The sequence below is a fragment of the Pseudonaja textilis genome, chromosome 1, assembly GCF_049901715.1.
Source record: "Pseudonaja textilis isolate UNSWEBS1 chromosome 1, rPseTex1.2, whole genome shotgun sequence".
In the NCBI taxonomy this organism is placed as follows: Eukaryota; Metazoa; Chordata; class Lepidosauria; order Squamata; family Elapidae; genus Pseudonaja; species Pseudonaja textilis.
The window spans coordinates 81,818,326-81,837,571 of record NC_141990.1 but is presented as its reverse complement, the minus strand read 5'-3'; the positions used below and the strand labels follow the sequence as shown (position 1 = coordinate 81,837,571).

Sequence of the window (19,246 nt, the reverse complement as noted above, 5' to 3'; positions counted from 1 at the left end):
TGGGCCTGTTTTTAATCCATTCTTTATGTAACATGGAAGGATGCAAGCAATCAATGGATTAGTTGAGCTTTGGTTAACCTTATAAGTGGGAAAATTAATAAAAACTGGCTGTAGATGTCATTATGGAATGCTGTCTATGGCGTGGATATGGCTAAGGCTTGGAAATACATCTACTCTTGTCTATTTTATTAAAACACATTATCTGAAAGGTATGATTGACATGGCCATGATGGACCGATGTCTGCAGTATATGAAAGATTGTGACATGGGATTTAATATGAATGAATAGTAAAGAGGGCAACTGTTTGAACACACTGAAAGGGGGGTGGGGGAAGCCAAGGAGGATATAATAGATGTTAATGAAAGTGGTGAACGCGGTGGCTTAGTGGCTAAGATGCTGAGCTTGTTGATCAGAAAGGTCGGCAGTTCAGTGGTTTGAATCCCTAGTGCCGCGTAACGGAGTGAGCTTCCATTACTTGTTCCAGCTTCTGCCAACCTGGCAGTTCGAAAGCCTGTAAAATACAAGTAGAAAAATAGGGACCACCTTTGGTGGGACAGAACAGCATTCCATGCGCCTTCGGCGTTTAGTCAGCCACATGACCACGGAGACTTCTTTGGACAGTGCTGGCTCTTTTGGCTTTGAAACGGAGATGAACACCGCCCCCTAGAGTCAGGAATGACTAGCACGTATGTGCAGAGGAACCTTTACCTTTAATGAAAGTGGTCCTGTTTTGAATTAATACAATCCAGGGGAGCAATTACTTCATTTGGTTTTGATATGTGTTTAAGCCCAAGTCATACATACAGTATATACACATGGAAAGGGGATAATATACATCTAAAAGAAGGTTATTGTTTATTGTGAAAAGTTGAAAAGGATTAATGAAAGGTCCAAGGGTGCTGAAGGGCTCTGGAAATGGAATAGGCCATTTTTTGTTACTGTCAACAATAGGTCATAAGAAAATATGAAAAATATGGAGTTATGGCAGCAGGAAGTATGAAAAAAAGTTGCTAGATGGGACAATGAAGTGAAGGGCTGTGGATGAGAAAAATACTGTATATAGAAATTGTTTGCTACAAAAATAATGCATATAGATAGCTGCAGAGAATATAATTAAAATGAGGAAAATGCAGTGATTTTGATGGAAATAAAAATTTGTTTTAGAAGGAAGTGAAGCTAAACAGGGATACAGTGTTAATGTAGATTGTTTATGGAGTGGATCTGTGACTTGTTTAACTTCTGCATAAAGACTCCATATGTATCCGATTATTGAAAGAATGTAGTTATTCTTCCATGCAAAAGGAAAGCAAGAATGATTGCAAATGCTCGAGGGGGATTAAGTTGTTAAGTGTCTATTGGAAAGTGTTTGGCAGAATTCTGATCAAAACTGTATTCTCATAAGACAATAAGCAAAATTGAGGAAGTGGGGAGCAAATTTTGTTTCTATTTAGAAGGTAACTGAGAAATGTATTAACACAAACATGAACATTCATTTTTCCTTATTTATTCATTGATTTAAAGAAATGTAAAATAATGTGAATGGACCTTAATTATACAGTGTTTTGCATGAATGGAGGGCTGCTTGTTTAATGTAATAGGGAGTAATATATAACAGAAGTGAAACGTGTGAGAACAAATTGAATGTTTACATAATAGTTCTTCACTAATTAGTTACGGATAAATGTGTAAGGGCTGCTTGTAATGATGTGAGAGATGTTGGGGATGAGAATGCTAAAAAACTTTAGTACTCCATTCATTGAGTAAAGGAAGGAAAAATGGTACAGGCTGAAGAATATATTATAGAGGGTTGTAGTTGATGAGATCTTCAGAAAGAAAGAGGTGAAAATTTAAAATGTGGCAATGAACAAATGTAGCAATAAGTTTTCATTCTTGTACACGATCTTTAAGAGATGCATAGTAATGGTATTGATGTTAATTTTTAAATTCTTTGCCTTACTATTTATTACCAGTGGCCTTGGTTTAATGACTACTCATTCACTGACCATTTGAACTTGTGATGGTCCTGAACTTATAACTGGTCCTTGAAGTTCTTGCCATTGCATTATCCCTGCAGTCACATCCTAGTGATGCAGGTGCTTGGCAACTGGCTTGCAGTTGCAACATTGTAAAATGACAGTCAACATAATGGCCATTTGCAACCTTCACTGCTGGCTTTAATGGGGAAACTGGCAGAAGTTTGCAAATGGTGACCATGTTACATCACATTTAATGACAGTGTGGGTTTTGCTCAACAATTATAGCCAGAAGTGCTGCTGCTTGGCGGTGCAATCACGTGATAACACGTTTCATGACTATGTTACTTAGCAATGGAAATTCCTGCCCCAATTACCACTATTAACCAAGGGCTACTTGTACTCCACTTCTTTCCTCTGCATAAAGTTGCTTATCTATATACAGTAGTATTATTAAAATGCTGTGTGATCTGGATTCATTCTTGCCACAAAGCACTATGACATATCAATAAAAATCACACGTATCTGTAGAATATGCGCTAAATCCAAGTTTCATTTGGATTTAAACCTTTCCATTTCTGTAATGAATATCAACTCTCAATTATCAGCATGTAGCAAAAGCAATATATCCAGAACTGCACACAATTAGTATTGTATTCAGTGGGTTGTATTTGGAAACAGTATAATAATAGTAGAGATATATGTCTAAAAATATGACGGGGCAGAACCCATTTAAGTTCAAAACATAATGAACTACTGTGTAGAATTCATCCAATATAAAATGTCAATTCCTTCTAAAAATGTCGCATGACTGAGTCTAGTTCGTTTTGATTGAATTTATAGAATATATTTGTTTGTCACTGTTGATACCATTTTCTCTTTACTAGGTGGCTCCAGCTAAATGATTTTATCATTAAAAAAACTACTTTGTGTAACTGTTTTCAGTTGCAGTTTTAAAACTACAGTCTATGGAGATGTATCAGATAAAATTATGACAGCTGCATTGCTTATTTTAGTTATGTAAATAGACATGTCTGGTCACTGTAATCAAAGTGGATTTGTTATTGTTCTTAAATCCATTTTATGCTATTAATCCAACCAGAGGTGATATTCTGCAGGTTCTGACCAGTTCTGGAGAACTGGTTAGCGGAAATTTTGAGTAGTTCAGAGAACCGCCAAATACCACCTCTGACTGGAGATTTTACAGTATCTTTCCCCTGCCACGCCCACCAAGCCACGCCCACAGAACCGGTAGTAAAAAAAATTGAATCCTACCACTGAATCCAACTGAAGTTCAGGGATCAGCACTGATTTTCAGCCAGTGTTTCTGCCCCATAGATAACAGAGAACTGATCCATTTTCTTTTACCTTTGGGCAAAACCATTCTTATCCAAGCAGATTTTTGCCTTTTAAAAGTATTTTCCCCCTTTCTTGTGTCCTTATAAATTCTCTCCCTTGCCTGTAATATGTTCTGAGAATGTGGGAGGTTGTAGAAGCAAATTGCTTTATATACTCACCTTCTGCGGACCTATTTCCATCAATGGAATGAGTCAATTGGATGCCATCCTTTTATTTGTATCCGTTTCTTGTACATTTATTTGTCCAATAACAGTATATTATTAATATTTGTAAAGTAAAGGTAAGTATAGTGTTTCTGAACATTTCTTCTTCCCTTTAAATAGGCTTGGAACATGTAATGTCTGGGAGTGATCCAGGTTAAGGTATCAGCAATGTGATTGTTTATCCAGTGTAATTCTAAATCAAATACAGTATGGTTGATTTGTATTCTGATAGTCTCCTAGCACTTCAGCTTTTCAATAAGCTGTCTCAATTGTGTTGCAAGTGCCTGTAGTAACATGATACTTTCATCACTCAGTCGTGCTTACTCAGGAAGGATAACTTAATTGAATACTGGACAAACTGTTACTTGACATTGCTTTAACATTTATTTAAACTTAATATTGGAAATTGGCAAGAGTGAAAATGAAGTGTAAAGTGTTCATGACACTTATAGGCCACTGAACTTTTTAAAAGGCACATATTCAGCTTTCTCCACTTTTTTTAAGTTCAAAAACTATCTGTTATGAGGGCTAGGGCCATGAAATCAGTGGTGGGATTCAAAATTTTTTTACTGCCGGTTCTGTGGGTATTGCTTGGTGGGCGTGGCAGGGGAAGGATACTGTAAAACAGTGGTTCCCAAAGTGGGCGGTACTGCCCCCTGGGGGGGCGGTGGGATGAGTTGGGGGGGCACTAAGAGGCAAGGGGGCCGGCAGGGGGGCGTTAAGAGGTGGCAGGGGGATGCTGGGTGTGGGCCCCTTGCAGGGCACAATTCAGGGGTGAGAAAAAATCCCACCACCGCTGTATTCAAGGTGAGGCCCCACAGGATCACCCCATTGACTTGCACACTCCAGTGCAAGGGGCTCAATGGGGTAAGCCTGCAGGGCCTCGCCCCGAATGCAGCATTGGGAAAGGAGAGCAAACCAGAGTGGCTTTGCTCTCCTTTTCAAATATCCTGCCGCCGCGTTCGGGGCAAGGCCCTGCAGGATCACCCCATTGACTTGCACACTCTGGTGCAAAGGGCTCAATGGGGTGATCCTGCATGGCTTCGCCCTGAACATAGCATTGGGAAAGGAGAACAAACCAGAGTGGCTTTGTTCTCCTTTTCAAACATCCCACCGCCGCTGCATTTGGTGCGAGGCCCCGCAGGATCACCCCCTTGAGCCCCTTGAGGCACCTGCCCAAGCAAGTCCGAATGGAATGGTGCGTGAAGTCAATGGGTGAGCCTGAGAGGGGGAAAGAGAGATGAAAGAGAGAGAGAGAGAAAGAGAGAAGGAAGAAGAGAAAGGGAAAAGGGTCAGAAAGAAAATGGGACAGACAAAGAAAGAGGGGGGGAATGGAAGGAAGGGACAGAAAGAAAAAGAAATAAAGAGGGAGGGAGGGAGGGAGGGAGGGAGGAGAAAGATAATGAGATATCTATTCTAGTCCAATCACCTGCTCCAACAGGGTTAGAAGGGAGAGTGTGTGTTTGTGTGTGTTCTCCTTGTAATTTACCAGTACATTTTGGTTTTGCCTTCTTCAGAATTGGCACTGTAATACATTGGGGAAAAGTAACTTTTTAGGGTGGAGGTCTGGTCCAATGGATCCTGTTTAAAGCCTCAACAAAATGTGAGAGCTTCCTGATAATCTTGGCCATGTTTCGTCCGCAAAACTTTTAATTAATAGAAGCCAAAGATGTTTCAATGTGGAAAAGGGCCTCTAAACTGGACCTCATTTCAATCTCATGCATCAGGTCGGTCTCTCTCTCTCTGTCTCTCCCCTCCCCCCTCCATCACCCCCTCTTTCTTTGTCCCTTTTTCTTTCTTTCCCCTTTCTCTTTCTTTTCTTCTTTCTCTCTTTTTCTTTCTTTTCTCTCTCTCTTTCCCTCTCCCAGGCTCACCCCATTGATTTGGTGCACTGCTCCTCTTGGACATGCTTGGGCGGGTCCCTCCAGTGCAGCGGGCTCAATGGGGTGAACCTGCAGGACTGGCACCTAGAATGCGACAATGGGGGCACGTTTGAAAAGTAGAGCAAAGCCAGTGGTCGGTAATTTTTGCTGCAAAGAATCACAAAAGCTTCTGGGGTGTGCACAAGAAGGGACACACATGTCAATGCAATTCAGCAACATAAAATAAAGAAATACAAATAAAACAAATCAACAAGAATCGGCAAAGCATATCTGATTAGATTCTATTCACTACTAGAAACTAATCAGAGATGCTTTGCCAATTCTAGTTCAGTGACCTGCTCCAGCAGGGTTAGAAGGGAGTGTATGTGTGTGTATGGCTGTCAAAATTCCAAAAACCGATCAAGTAGTTCTGGGGAGGCCAGTCATAAATTAGAACATTTGCTAAGCAACTGGCCATTAAGTGAGGACCACTTGTATTTGGTTTTCCACTTGTATTTGGTGACTACCAAATCACGCCCACCCAGTCACATGACCAAGCCATGCCCACCCAGTCACGTGACCAGCAAACCACACCCTCAAATTAGGCTACGTCCACAGAAAATTGAATCCCTCCCCTGGGTGGGGGGCATTGAGGATGATTTTTTAGCACTAAGGGGGCGGTGGACTGAAAAAGTTTGGGAACCACTGCTGTAAAATCTCTAGTCAGAGGTGGTATTTGCCGGTTCTACAAACTACTCAAAATTTCTGCTACCAGTTCTCCAGAACTGGTCAAAACCTGCTGAATACCACCTCTGCATTAGATGAAACTAATAATGATCCCTAGTCAGGGAAATAGACCAACAGAAGTTCTACAGGATTTGTTGAGATGTACAAAGGAATTTTACATAGGCATTTAAAAGAAAATTGTTAATATTCTAATAAATTTATTGTGTTGTTCTGGTTTGACTTGTATTCATGTTAAAGCAATAGGGAGCAAGTGGAATAGTTACAAGGGTGAGAAAAGCATAGTGAAGTCATGGGAGGCAGTCATTTCAGGGTTTATTTATTAAATTTATATGTTGCCCATCTCACTGTCCAAGGTGGACTCTGGGAGGTTTACAATAGACATTATGTTTATAGGCACAGGATTTCTGGCTTCAGCCTTGCTGCCTACTTCTAGCCCCACGAGTTCAACAAAATTTATCATCCACTAATGGTACCTGGATTTTTGCTGCAATATTTGGTGGTCATATTTCTGTTATCTAAATATAATAACTCAAAAGCAGGGTCCCAATAGGACCCTCTGTGTGGAAGAGAATTGAGGAAGACAGGAGTAAAGCAGTGAGGAAAAAGATATTATTTACCCCTCCTCCTTGCTTTTGAAGGAACAAGAGAAAAGAGAACGGGCATTCTCAGCTGCAGCAAAAATCTGAATGAGCACTTGATTTTAGAAGGCCAGATATGGAGATCCACCCTTTTCCTTTTTCCTATCCATCCTCCTGAAGTTGCTGAAGACAGCCCTTAAGGCCAGGATACTGTCGCTATCATAGATGCACCCTATTTGAGAGGTTTGACTGGAGGCCCTAACCACTACACTTATAGGTTATAACCTAAACTTTAGCAAAAAAAAAAAAAAGTATTATTCTGTTCAGCTCTACTGGCTTCAACATGAAAACTTTTTTTTTTAAATGTCCTTCAGGTGTCACTGAATGTTTCTCAGCTGAGATGCCAGATAAAACACCAGAGAATAAAGAAACTTTAACCAAGAATGAAGGTCAGTATTGTTTTCCTCTTGAATAATCCTATCCAGCTTTTTAAAAGGACAGATAACATCCCTGTTTGTCAATGTAGTTGAAACATAATAATCCGTGTCACATTTCTTTGATCAAGATTACTCAGTAGACTTAGAACTGCAAAGTTTCCATGAAAGAATAGCAATAGAAAAAGATAATTCAACCAAATATTAGTTAGCTACGACATACTAACATCTAATTTTCGCTATATGAGGGAGGGGTAGTTATGATTTTGTAAAGATGCATATTTATACATTTTGCCATCATCAGAGCCATGTTTTTAGGTGACCCAATTTTATACTAGTCACAGTTAATTCAAAGGAGTTTAACCCCACAGAAGTGGATGTAAAGTAGCAAACTGAACAAGAATGGAAGCATTATAGAATCATTTTTAATCTGTTTTTTCAAAACTGAGTTTTGAAAACCAAATATAATAAAATAATTGGAAAATATTTTTTACACTTGTGATTCTAAAAGATGGTGATATGCAGTTATAACAAAGAATAAAATTCAAAATACTTTAGATGGGCATGCAATTATGATGTTTAACTCATAGCCTGCCTTCTTGTTGTATTATTCTTACCTTGGCATCTATCTAATATTAGTGTTTGTGAGCCATTGTAATTTGGCTATCCTGCCAGGTATAAGTATAGATTTTTCTGAAGAAGATGCTGTGTTTGCAACCACTTTCTGCAAAGTGATGAGTTTCAGGTATAAATTATTTGTCAATTTCAAAACCACATAGTCTTGCTAAGAATGTCATATGGTACACATTTTCTTCTCTTAGATCAATTTTTTTAAAAAATAAAGTATAACTGACTGAAATAGGAGAGCTTAATAAAATGAATAACCAACTGACCTTTTTCTAAGTTTGCTTGTTTTAAAATTAAGCTTTGAGTAATTTATCAAATAGTTAAATGTCACCTATTTTACCTTGAAACCTTATTGAAAGATAAGCAGGACTTTAGGAAAGGCATTTTGGGGACAAGGTACTTAAAAATGTTTCAGAAAAGAATGAAAATGTGTATATTATGGTGGCAGTTCTGTAGAAGTCTGACTAAGTGTTACTCATGAACTTTGCTTAATTGTTGTCCAATAACTTCAGTCATCTTTCTGTTTCCTTTGTTGCCACCTTTATCATATTGTGTAAATATGACAAGCATAAATTTATCCTTAGATTCCATAACATTCCCAAGTCTCGCATTCTGCAGAGATAGATCCCAGAATTCTAGGACCTATATTATTTGGAAAATCCTTTTTTATGCACTTGTAATGTATTTCCTAAAATTGCTGGGTTTCCCAGAAAATAAGACTGGGTCTTATACTAATTTTTGTTCCAAAAGACACATTAAGTGGTACTAAATGTATCCGTGTAGCTGATGATCTTAACTGGGGCTTATTTTGGGGATAAGGCTAATATTAGGAACTTCTGTGGTTAGAGTGCAGTACTGCAAGCTACTGCTGCAGCCAGCTGCCTACAATTTGGCAATTCAAATCCCATCAAGCTCAAGGTTGACTCAGCCTTCCATCCTTCTGAGGTGGGTAAAATGAGTACCCAGATTATTGGGGGCAATATGCTGACTCTGTAAACTGCTTAGAGAGGGCTGTAAAGCACTATAAAGCAGTATATAAGTCTTAAGTGCTATTGCTATTATGAGCATCCTGAAAAATCATGCTGGTGCTTATTTTCAGGGAAACATGGCATTACCTTCAAATGCTTGAAAGAATAGTTGGGTAAACCACTTAGAAGAAATTCAGCTTCTAAGGTTTTTTCCATTTCTGTCTAGGAAAATTATTTGGAAAATTGAAGGGTAAAAAATATGTCCAACTATTTAACTTTTTCAGTAATTATTTGCTGCTAAATATTTAAACTAGAAATGCATTGCAGAATTTTTTTTTCTCTAAATACTAGAAATTTACTTTTTAAAATTCAGACCAAAAAATAGTCCTAGGTTCTCCACATACACTATGACTAATGAAAGTAAAATAGCTTTGAATCACAACTTGAATTGCTTGTTTCTACTAAGCATAGACAAGTTTAATCATAGTTTAGGGTTTAGATCAGAGGCGGTATTCAGCTGGTTCTGACCAGTTCTGGAGAACCAGTAGCAAAAATTTTGAGTAGTTCGGAGAACCGGTAGCGGTAGCAGAAATTTTGAGTAGTTCAGAATACCACCTCTGACTGGCCCCATGCCCATCTATTCTCTGCCTCCCGAGTCCCAGCTTATTGGCTGGGTCTTCTTTTGTTGCCTTGCACAGGAGAAAAGAGCTGGAAAGCAGGTTAGTGGGGTGGGGAGAGAATGGATATTTTGCAGTATCCTTCTGGAGTGGGGTGGGAATGGAGATTTTACAGTATCCTTCTCCTGCCGTGCCCACCAAGTCATACCACGCCCACCAAGCCATGCCCACAGAACCGGTAGTAAAAAAAATTGAATCCCACACTGGTTTAGATTATACTGTGATTAATCACTACAGGAAACAGAAATATCCAGTCTCTTCCCAAAGGTGCTTTTTTGAAAAGGCAACTGGACTTTCTTGAGTTTTTTTCTTTGAAAATGTTTCCCTTCTCCTCCATGAAGCCTCTTCAGAATAAAAAAGCACCTTTGAGACAACTATGACTTAGATAATTGGGAATCTCCATACAAATCCATTCTCTTCCTTGCAGCAGAAGATGGAGGAGTGTGTAAGTTCAAGTCTTATGATGTCTTGTTCTTATAACATGAAATCATGAGCTTACAACTGTATATGAACCAACTCTAAAGTTTTCGTCATTGGCTAGGCTTACACACCATTGTCAGCAGTGGTTTATTTTTACCATAGTTTATTGAACAAAAGATCATAGTGACCTTTTCATTCCTCACTATAAACCATGAACAATGATCTACAAATCACAATAGATGGCTTGAAGCATTAAATTGAGCTGAAATGAAACAAACCTCTTTGTGACTTAGTGTGTTATGTGACTCTGGCTATTGCTTCAGCAGATAATTTATAGCACTTTTATTTTGTAATCAGTTTTGAAGAAAGTGCATTTCATTTCTTAAAGCTACATCTAGCTCCATGATCAAAAAGTTAAATTTTAAAGAATGTTCTGGTTTATACTCTTTGTACCCAATCATGCAGATTAAAACTTTCAGTAAGCAGCAGCGAAACGAATAGTTAAAAGATAGACCTTAAGTTGAGGGTGATATAGTTTATGCCTTGTGGGTGCAATATTGGTACAGTATAAAATGACATGTAATGGAAGCCCAGTTTTAAGCTGACACAAAATTGATTTATGACATGGACCTTTATAAGGGCATCTTTTTGCATTTTGACCCGTTTTTTGCTTTTTGTTTGAGCAGCTTTTATTACAGCAGGAAATCCTGATCTGTTTTCCTGGTATGGTTTGCTGCCAAGCTGTTTCCTCAACAGCTGGCTAATTTTGGGGATGGAGTAATGTTTGCTAACAAGCCATTCTTATTCTTCTGGTAAATCTATTTTTTTTCTTATTTTAGCACTTCATTTTTTCAAAGTTTTCAAGGCATCTGAATAAATCATTTTAGCAATTTTCCTCTCTTCCCTTATTCTTCCTGCACAGCTGCAGGGGATAAATTTATCCAAATTCTTTGTATTCCCCCCTTCCTGGTTTTTAATATTTTCCCTTTCCCCTCCTCTCTCGTACCTTTTCCTTTCCCTCAAACATAGGTCATGATTTTATTTTAGGATGCATGCTGTCAAATGCTACAGTTGCAAGGTAAAATCCGTGCCAATAAAAATCCACACTTTAAAGGCATACTTTAAATTTAATAATTTTTAATAATAATAACGTTGGGTAGCAAACACAAACAGAAATAAGACAAGAAATCTAACAGTAAGAAGCCTTAAGAAAGTAAAATGTAAATATGTAAAATATATAAGAACATAAGAATAATAATATAGAAAAAGTCATTAATCAATATCAGATAAATGTAAATAAAATGTGTTAAGATATATAAGGTAAAAACCTGTATAGATGTCAAAAAAAGCTGTTGAAATTATGATGTTTTATGTTATAATAACGGAAACTTAATAAAAATATATTTAAAAAGAACACCTCCCGATAGACTAAGGCAGATTGCTGCTTATGTAAGAACAGAAAAGTAATATGTTACAAAGATTCTCTACAATAAAAATATAACATACACTAATATAATGGTGTGTTAATTATCTTTACAATTATAAATCTGAAATATTACAATTTATGAAGTAAAAAATATCTCCTAAAATAAGATAGCAAATACATTAAAACCCTGAAGTGATTAATAAAACAGAAGTGACTAGTTATGCTTTATTTTCATAATGGCAACACAGAATCTGGCTATTGCACAAGTGAAAAAAGGTTTTCAGGTATTCTAAGATAACTGATAGAAAAATTGTTCTGATCTTCCTAAAAATTTACTTATTAGGAGCATGTTATATCCAACCCTAATACCCCTGCAGAATTTACAGTATAATAATACATGCAAAGTTGGTTCAGTCACTTTGTCACTACTTGGGCCGGAGCACAACCAGGAGTGGGATTTGAGGGTTCTCCAAACTGCACAGAATCTTAGCTGAAGGTGCTCCGAACCCCTGCAAACCCCCAGCAGCTAACTCCTGCCCTCACAGCAACTCCACTTATTTTCCAAGCTTTCGTGACAGGTCATACTAAATACTGATCTGTGATGTGATCTTGGCTGCTGATCTCTTTATTGTTGATAATTGGCAGAAGCTGTCTACTACTTCAGTAACTTCCTTATTGATTCTAAGACTGGTTGTTTGTAACTATTTCCATTAGTGTGGGGCTTCTTTATATTTATATTTAATTTCAGTCCTATTTTTTTTCACTCTGCTCCTTGATTTTTATTATTAGAACATGCAGATCATTATTCTGATCACATCAGAATAATGTTATCAGTATAGAGTAGGTTATTGAATGTTTCTGTCTTCACTTTACAATCATGGTTATCTTCCAATCCAGCTTCCTTCAGTATATGTTCCACATATGGGTTGAATAAATAAGGGGAGAATATATAGCTTGTCTTACTCATTTATCAATCTGAAGCCATCTGTTTCATCAGGTTCTGCAGCTTCCTGACCTCTGTATATAGGTTTTGCATCAGGATGGTGAGATGTTCTCGGTTTCCCATTTTCCTTAGTACATTTCACAGCTTCACATGACTGACACAAAGTACATAACGACTTCCTTTTTATATTCTTTGGCTTTCTCATTTATCTAGGCTGCATCAGCAGTAATGTCTACTGTTCCTCAGCTTTTTATCAAGGCAATTTGAACACCTGTCATCTCCTCTGTAATGCAGGGCTCTCATCTGCTGCAGTGGTGGGATTCAAAATTTTTTAACTACCGGTTCTGTGGGCATAGCTTGGGGGGCATGGCTTGGGGGGCACGGCAGGGGAAGGATACTGCAAAATCCCATTCCCTCCCCACCCCACTAACCTGTTTTCCAGCTCTGTTCTCCTGTGCAGGGCAACAAAAGAAGACCCAACCAATCAGCTGGGACTCGGGAGGCAGAGAATAGATGGGGGTGGGGGCAGTCAGAGGTGGTATTTCCTGGTTCTCTGAACTACTCAAAATTTCCGCTACTGGTTCTCCAGAACTGGTCAGAAGCTACTGAATACCACCTCTGATCTGCTACATTGTTTTGCTAGCATGTGAAATTAAGAACATTGTACAAGTAGTCCTTGGCTTACAACAGTTCATTTAGTGACCATTCAAAATCAACAGTGGCATTGAAAAAAGTGACTTATGACCACTTTTCACACTTATAACTGTTTCAGCATCCCCGTGGTCATATGGTCAAAATTCAGATGTTTGGCAATGGATTCATATTTATGACACTTGCAGTGTCCTGGATCATGTGATCCCTTTTTGTGACCTTCTGGCAAGCAAAGATAGTGGGGAAGCCAGATTCACTTACCAGCCAGGTTACTAACTTAACAAATGCAACGATTCACTTAACAATTGTGGGAAGAAAATTCATAAAATGGGGCAAAACTCACTTAACAAATGTTCCATTTAGCAACATAAATTTTAAGGTCAATTGTGGTCATAACTCGAGACAATGGTATAATATTCTACACATTTTGGTAACTCCTTTTTTTATTATTGAAATCTAGATTGACTTCTGATCTGTTGGTCTTTGTATCGTGCTGCAGATTTGCTGGAATAGCTTGATTAAAATCTTTACTGATATTCTATCAATTTTTGTAGCTTTCCCTGCCGTACTTATGAGGCAAGACTGATCTAACGTTATCTTCTATTAATAGAGGCTCTTTAAAGTAAGGAATATAGTGTAGTCTAAGGTTTCTTGGATGGATGTTCACATCTGTACTGTACAGTATTTATGTATATTTCTGTCTTTGATCATCTTGGAATCAGTTACTATCTTTTCATTGGCATCCTTAGCATCTCTCTTTGAACTTGGAACCTGCTTCTGACTTGAAAGATCTACTCAAGTGTAATGTTTAAGATCATTGGAAGAGACTCTAATGTTGGGAAAGATTGAAGGGATAGCAGAGGATGAGATGGTTAGATAGTGTTATTGACGCAATTAACACGAATTTGGACAAAGACTGGAAGACAGTGAAGAATAGAAGGTCTTGACGGGCTCTGATTCATGGGATTGTGAAGAGACAAACACAACTTTGTGACTGAACCACAAAAGTTTAAGAAATAAAACTACCTACAAACGAAGCTAGATTCCTGATGATTTCACGGGCACCCTCATGTGGATTTTTTGACAACTCTATGGAACTAGCTTCTCGTTACTTTATTTTGGGAAATTTTCTTTTATCGTTCAGATGGCCTCAACCCTGGCAAATCTTCCATTCCTTTACTAAGCAAGTCCAACACTGTTTTGCTTTAATATCCAGATTATAGCTCCTTACTTGAACATTAAATAATCCACTTGTAAACCTTGATAAATATTTATCTTGCCTTTTGTCAAGGGTATTGATATTTATGCCCTGGTATATGAGAATAGCAGTTGAGCCTTTTAGCCTTCCAAAACTGCTCAGGAAAGAGAATTGACTGAAAACATCTTTAACAGGATGGTTGCCAAGTTGGATCTTATATAGTTGAAATCCTGAGGAGCATAATAATGAGTCTTTTAAAATGGATCTTTAAATTCAATGGTTGCCATGGCTTTGCTTTGTGTGTATCTTGTTAAGAGTACAGCATTCCAATCGGCTGTGATCCAATGTTCCTTTTAATTAGGTCTATAGAAATCAGATGACATGTGAATTTAAAGTGTCATATGTGGGAAAAATACAGGAATAATCTCATCAATGTTCCACGTACTTCAAAAGAATACCAGAAAAATACCTGCAGTTTCAATACAGTTTATTTTCCACTGATTTTTACTATTTTCCAAGGCAGGTGATATATTCTTAATTTAAAAGGAAATAGGAAGCATTATTCTCCAGTATTTATATTTGAGAATAGGTTCATTAAAGATACTGTACGTAATAAATCTTGATGGGGATGGGGTTACTATGAGTTCTAATCAGGTGTTATGATGGTAACATTCTTCTAGATTTTTTAATGATTGAGGGTATTTGAGGTGAAATTGGATTCCTTTAGAATTTTTTTATGTGATCTGAACTTGTTGAGATGTGATTGCTACCATCCATAATGCTCACCAAACTTAAATTGTGTTTCATGGTCTCCGATCACCATTATAGATGATAGCATAGAGAGGCATTCAACCTTATAGCACTTTGCACCTTATGTTCATGCCAAAGGACTTTTGCTAGTAAAAGTAAATAATTAAGTAAATAATTAAGTTGATACATACACCAGAGGAAGCGATTAAATATAATAAAAGGCCTTGCTCAGGCTCACCACTTTAACCTCCTGAAGAAATAGGTACTTACACTTAAGCTATTGCCTTCATTCTTAAAGTTTGTACTTTTATTACAGTCCGCATCAGTAATAACACTTATTATATACTGCTTCACAGTGCTTTACAGCCCTCTCTAACCGGTTTACAGAGTCAGCCTATTTCCCCCAACAATCTGGGTCTTCATTTTGCTGACCTTGGAAGGATGGAAGGCTGAGTCAACCTTGAGCCAGTAAGAATCGAACTGCTGAACTGCTGGCAGTTGGCAGTTGGCAGAATTACCCTGCAATACTGCATTTTAACTACTGCACCACCATGGTTCATAATGCTTACAGGAATAGGGATATAAAGGCAGGATATACATTTTATACATAACTAGAATAAAAATGTAACAGCAATAGCTTCTCCTCATATTCAGAAAAAAATGTTTTGGCCAAAACTCTGATTTAATAAACCTCTGTCTTTTGGACTCTGAACTATTTTCAATTAATATTTTTCTATTTTTTTAAACCTTTAAAATCTCAGTGAGCCTTAGATTTAGATAGATGATTAAAATATATTTTGTTGTATTAACCCATATTGTTCACTTTCAGTTTCTTAATTGACTACCTCTGGTTTCAATTAACTTTAAAAGAGTTTGCTGACAGAGTAGGGAAAGCAGCCAGCTTTGATGCTATATAAGCAATAAAATATTGCTAGAAACAGTTCATATTTTATTTACATAGGTCAAAGTACTGGAATATATTTCTTGATTTGGGGATATTATGCTTATACAGTACAATAATTTAAGATCTGTAAATTTTCAGATGTCAGAGAGAATAGAAAGTTCTTACTATGTTATAGGGTAAAAGAAAAAAAAGAAAAGAAAAATGTAACAAATGCTCAATACCTGCTGCAAAATGTATATATGTATATATATATATTTGTTTATATGTTTGTTTGTTTCTTTTTAAATGTTTTAAATATATGAAACTTAAATAAACTTTATTTTAAATTAAAAAAATACGTTAAAAAGAAAAGAAAGTTCTTACTATATTGTTGTTTCTGGACAATAAGGTTTTTTCCCCCTAGTTACTTTTAAAAAATAGCACTCTTGCTAGTTTTTTCATCTGGGGTCTTGGATCTTTTTTATTAAATATAAATTATATTTGTCAGAACAAAAGTATTTACTTGATTTATTTCTTTAGTTCAATTCTTGGTTTATTAGGTAAAAATGAGGACAGAATACAAGGTTGGTAGCAAACTGGTCAAGCTTTTTCTACAAATTTGAATCCAGAATAGCATTTGACTGATAAGAGGTTTCTGATCTCTTTAAATGTCCTTTATTTTGGTTCTTGAACAACATTGAGAAGAAAGGAGCTGGACCCATATTACATCCTAGTTGTGGATTTTTTTCATTTTCCGTATTCATCTCATGCATAAATGTACTTGGAAATATATATTATTTTGCACCAGTGTGCCAAAGAAAAGTTGCCTCATGAAATTTGCAGATATGTCTTAATTTCTACAAAATGCTGGTAGTAATTACATTTTTATTATAAATTGTATTTTTAAAACGTTTTTTAAAGACAAAGTTAAATATAACAGCATGTATCTGTATGCAGGTGTTGGAATGATTTATTGTCCATGTTGAACAGCAGCTTTCCAGAGGAAATCCCATTTAGAAAGTCAGTTGTGGAATAAAGTAAAAGCCACTGTGCCAACATCATATGGAGACATTGATAAGTCCAAGATAGAGAAAGTAGTGCACCAAGGTTGCATTCTTTCACCTTTCTTATTAAACCTAAATGCCAAAGTGATCATGAGGAAGATGGAATTTGAAGAATTAGAATTGGAATAAAGATTGAAGGAAAGATTATGAACAATCTTCAACTGTGTTAACCACACAACTATCCTCTCAGAAACCAAAAAAGGCCTGAAACATCTGATCAAAAGATTAAACAAGAAAGTGAGAAATTTGGCCTCTTCTAGACATGAAAAAGCCAAGCTCATGACCATTGTGAGGAATAGCAATAGCACTTGGACTTAGATACTACTTCATAGTACTCTACGTGGTTTACAGAGTCATCATATTTCTCCCCACAATCTAGGTCCTCATTTTATTGACCTGGGAAGGATGGAAGGCTGAGGCAAATTCGAGCCAGTGAGAATTGAACTGCTGAACTGCAGGCAGCCAACAGTCAGCAGAAGTAGCCTGTAATATTGCATTCTAACTACTGCGCCACTATAGCTCATGGTGGAATGGAATGGAATCAGGAGTGGGCTGCTACTGGTTCAACCCACTTTGGGAAAACCTGTAGCTAATCGGTAGCTAATTTTATGTCCAGTTCAGCTAATTCACAAATCCCATCCCTGACTGGCCATGCCCACCCCATTTTTCCCAGGAGTCGCCATGCAGTCCATTTTGGATGCCAGGTAAGTGTAGGCATGTGTAGTGCAGAGTGTAGGTAAGTGTAGCGCAGAGGCTTGAGAAGGGTAAAAAATGGGCCTCTGGAGCCTGGGAAGGCCGTTTTTGCCCTCCCGGAAGCTTGAAGAAAACCTCTGGAGCCCAGGGAGGGTGAAAAATGGGCCTCCCAGAAGTTTGAGAAGGCTGGAAATGGGCCCGTTTCTGGCCTCCAGAGGGCTTCCGGAGCCCAGGAAGGACAAAAACCACGGTGCAGCCACCATGGTGCAGGAGGCCGGCTAGGCCATGCCCACCATGGCCATGCCCACCCAGCAACCGGGTAGAGAATCAGTTGCTAAAATTTTTGAAGCCCACCCCTGAACAGAATGTTATAATAACAGTGACCCTGATTAGATCAAATGCATAGAAGACTTCACTTTCCTACAACTACAGATAATAAAAGTAATGAAGTAATGAATCACACTGGGTTGCACAGCATTGATGAACATTACTTGAGTATGGAAAAGCAAGGATATAAATGTGCTAACTAAATGCAGATGTGACCCATAATTACCTACGATTGTGAAAGTTGGACCATGGAAAAAACTAGATAGGAGGAAAATTGACTCATTTGAGTTGTGCTGGAGAAAGCTCTTGCTCATTCTTTGGACAGCAAAGATGACACAGACAGACAGACACGCGCGCGCACACACACACACACACTATAGTGTATAAAGTCAGGTATATTGCTGGAAGGCAAAAATCACAAAATTCCACTTTATTTATTTCAGTCATATCATACGATCAAACTCACTGGAAAAAAGTTATGCTTGGAATATTCAGCAGTAAAATAAGCAGAAACAAGGCTGCCAAAAACATGGTGGCTAAGTACCATCAAAGCCAACACCAGCCAGAGCATAAAACAACTGAAAGAAGTCATACCAGATTGGAAATTATGGAGAGAGCTGGTTAAGGGAGCTGGCGAAAATCAGACATGATTGAACAGAGCATCATCGTTAGATAATATACAATTTCCAAATCTGATAAGAAAAGGAGGTATGCAAATGTAGTGTCCTTTCAAAGCTGGCATATAAGCAAAATGGCTATATTCTCAACTCTCATGGCTCAAAAGTTACCAGAGAATGTTGTCTGGCAGTCACCTTTCTGGAGCACTTGTGGGCAATTTTCCAGCCTTTTCCCCCACTCCTGGATAGGTTCAAAGAGCTGGTTCGCTCATCAGCTCTTCATTCTTCTCTGTGACTGTCTTCAACCTCTGGAAATCTTCAACCATCTTCAACCTCTGGAAATTCCAGCAGGAATACATCCTAAAGATAAAGAAAGCAAGGTTGAGGAATGTATTGGTTCCTATATGAAATATCTCATATTTTAAAAAGTGGCTCTTTTTAAACTGTCTGATTGGAAAGTGCCACTTAGGTAAAGCCATCTATCCTCCCTCCCTCTCTTCTGAAATACAACTTTAGAATAGATCTTGATGCAAAGCATGACTTAAAACAGCTTTCTCCAGTGATTTGGAATGATTGAATCTGGAATCCAGCAGGCCACCTGCTCCTGGTTTAATAGATTGCCAGCTGTTGTAATTGCAGTATGGAAATAACCATGTTAAAATTTCCAGTGCACACTGTCATATTCAAACTTTTCCTTTTTTTTCTTTTCAAGGAGGATGTTGAAAAGAAAAGGAAGTATGCGTGAACTTAAGTGATGATAACAAGTTGCTGTTTTTCAAAGCTACACCATCTTGATGGGAAATAATCAATTATTCTAATATATTATAATATATAATGTAACTTAA

The 19,246-nt window shown here is 37.7% G+C and overlaps 1 protein-coding gene across 2 annotated transcripts in view; it reads left to right on the top strand.

Annotated features, from left to right (window-relative positions):
* PLEKHG1 (pleckstrin homology and RhoGEF domain containing G1) overlaps window positions 1-19,246 on the top strand; it is a 113,100-nt gene that overhangs the window by 24,216 nt on the left and 69,638 nt on the right. For both annotated transcript variants that reach the window (XM_087939505.1, XM_087939510.1), the window contains exon 2: window positions 7,098-7,172. In XM_087939505.1, the coding sequence (XP_087795631.1) occupies window positions 7,124-7,172 (49 nt within the window). In that variant the 5' untranslated portion in view covers window positions 7,098-7,123. The remainder of the gene's footprint in view (window positions 1-7,097; window positions 7,173-19,246) is intronic.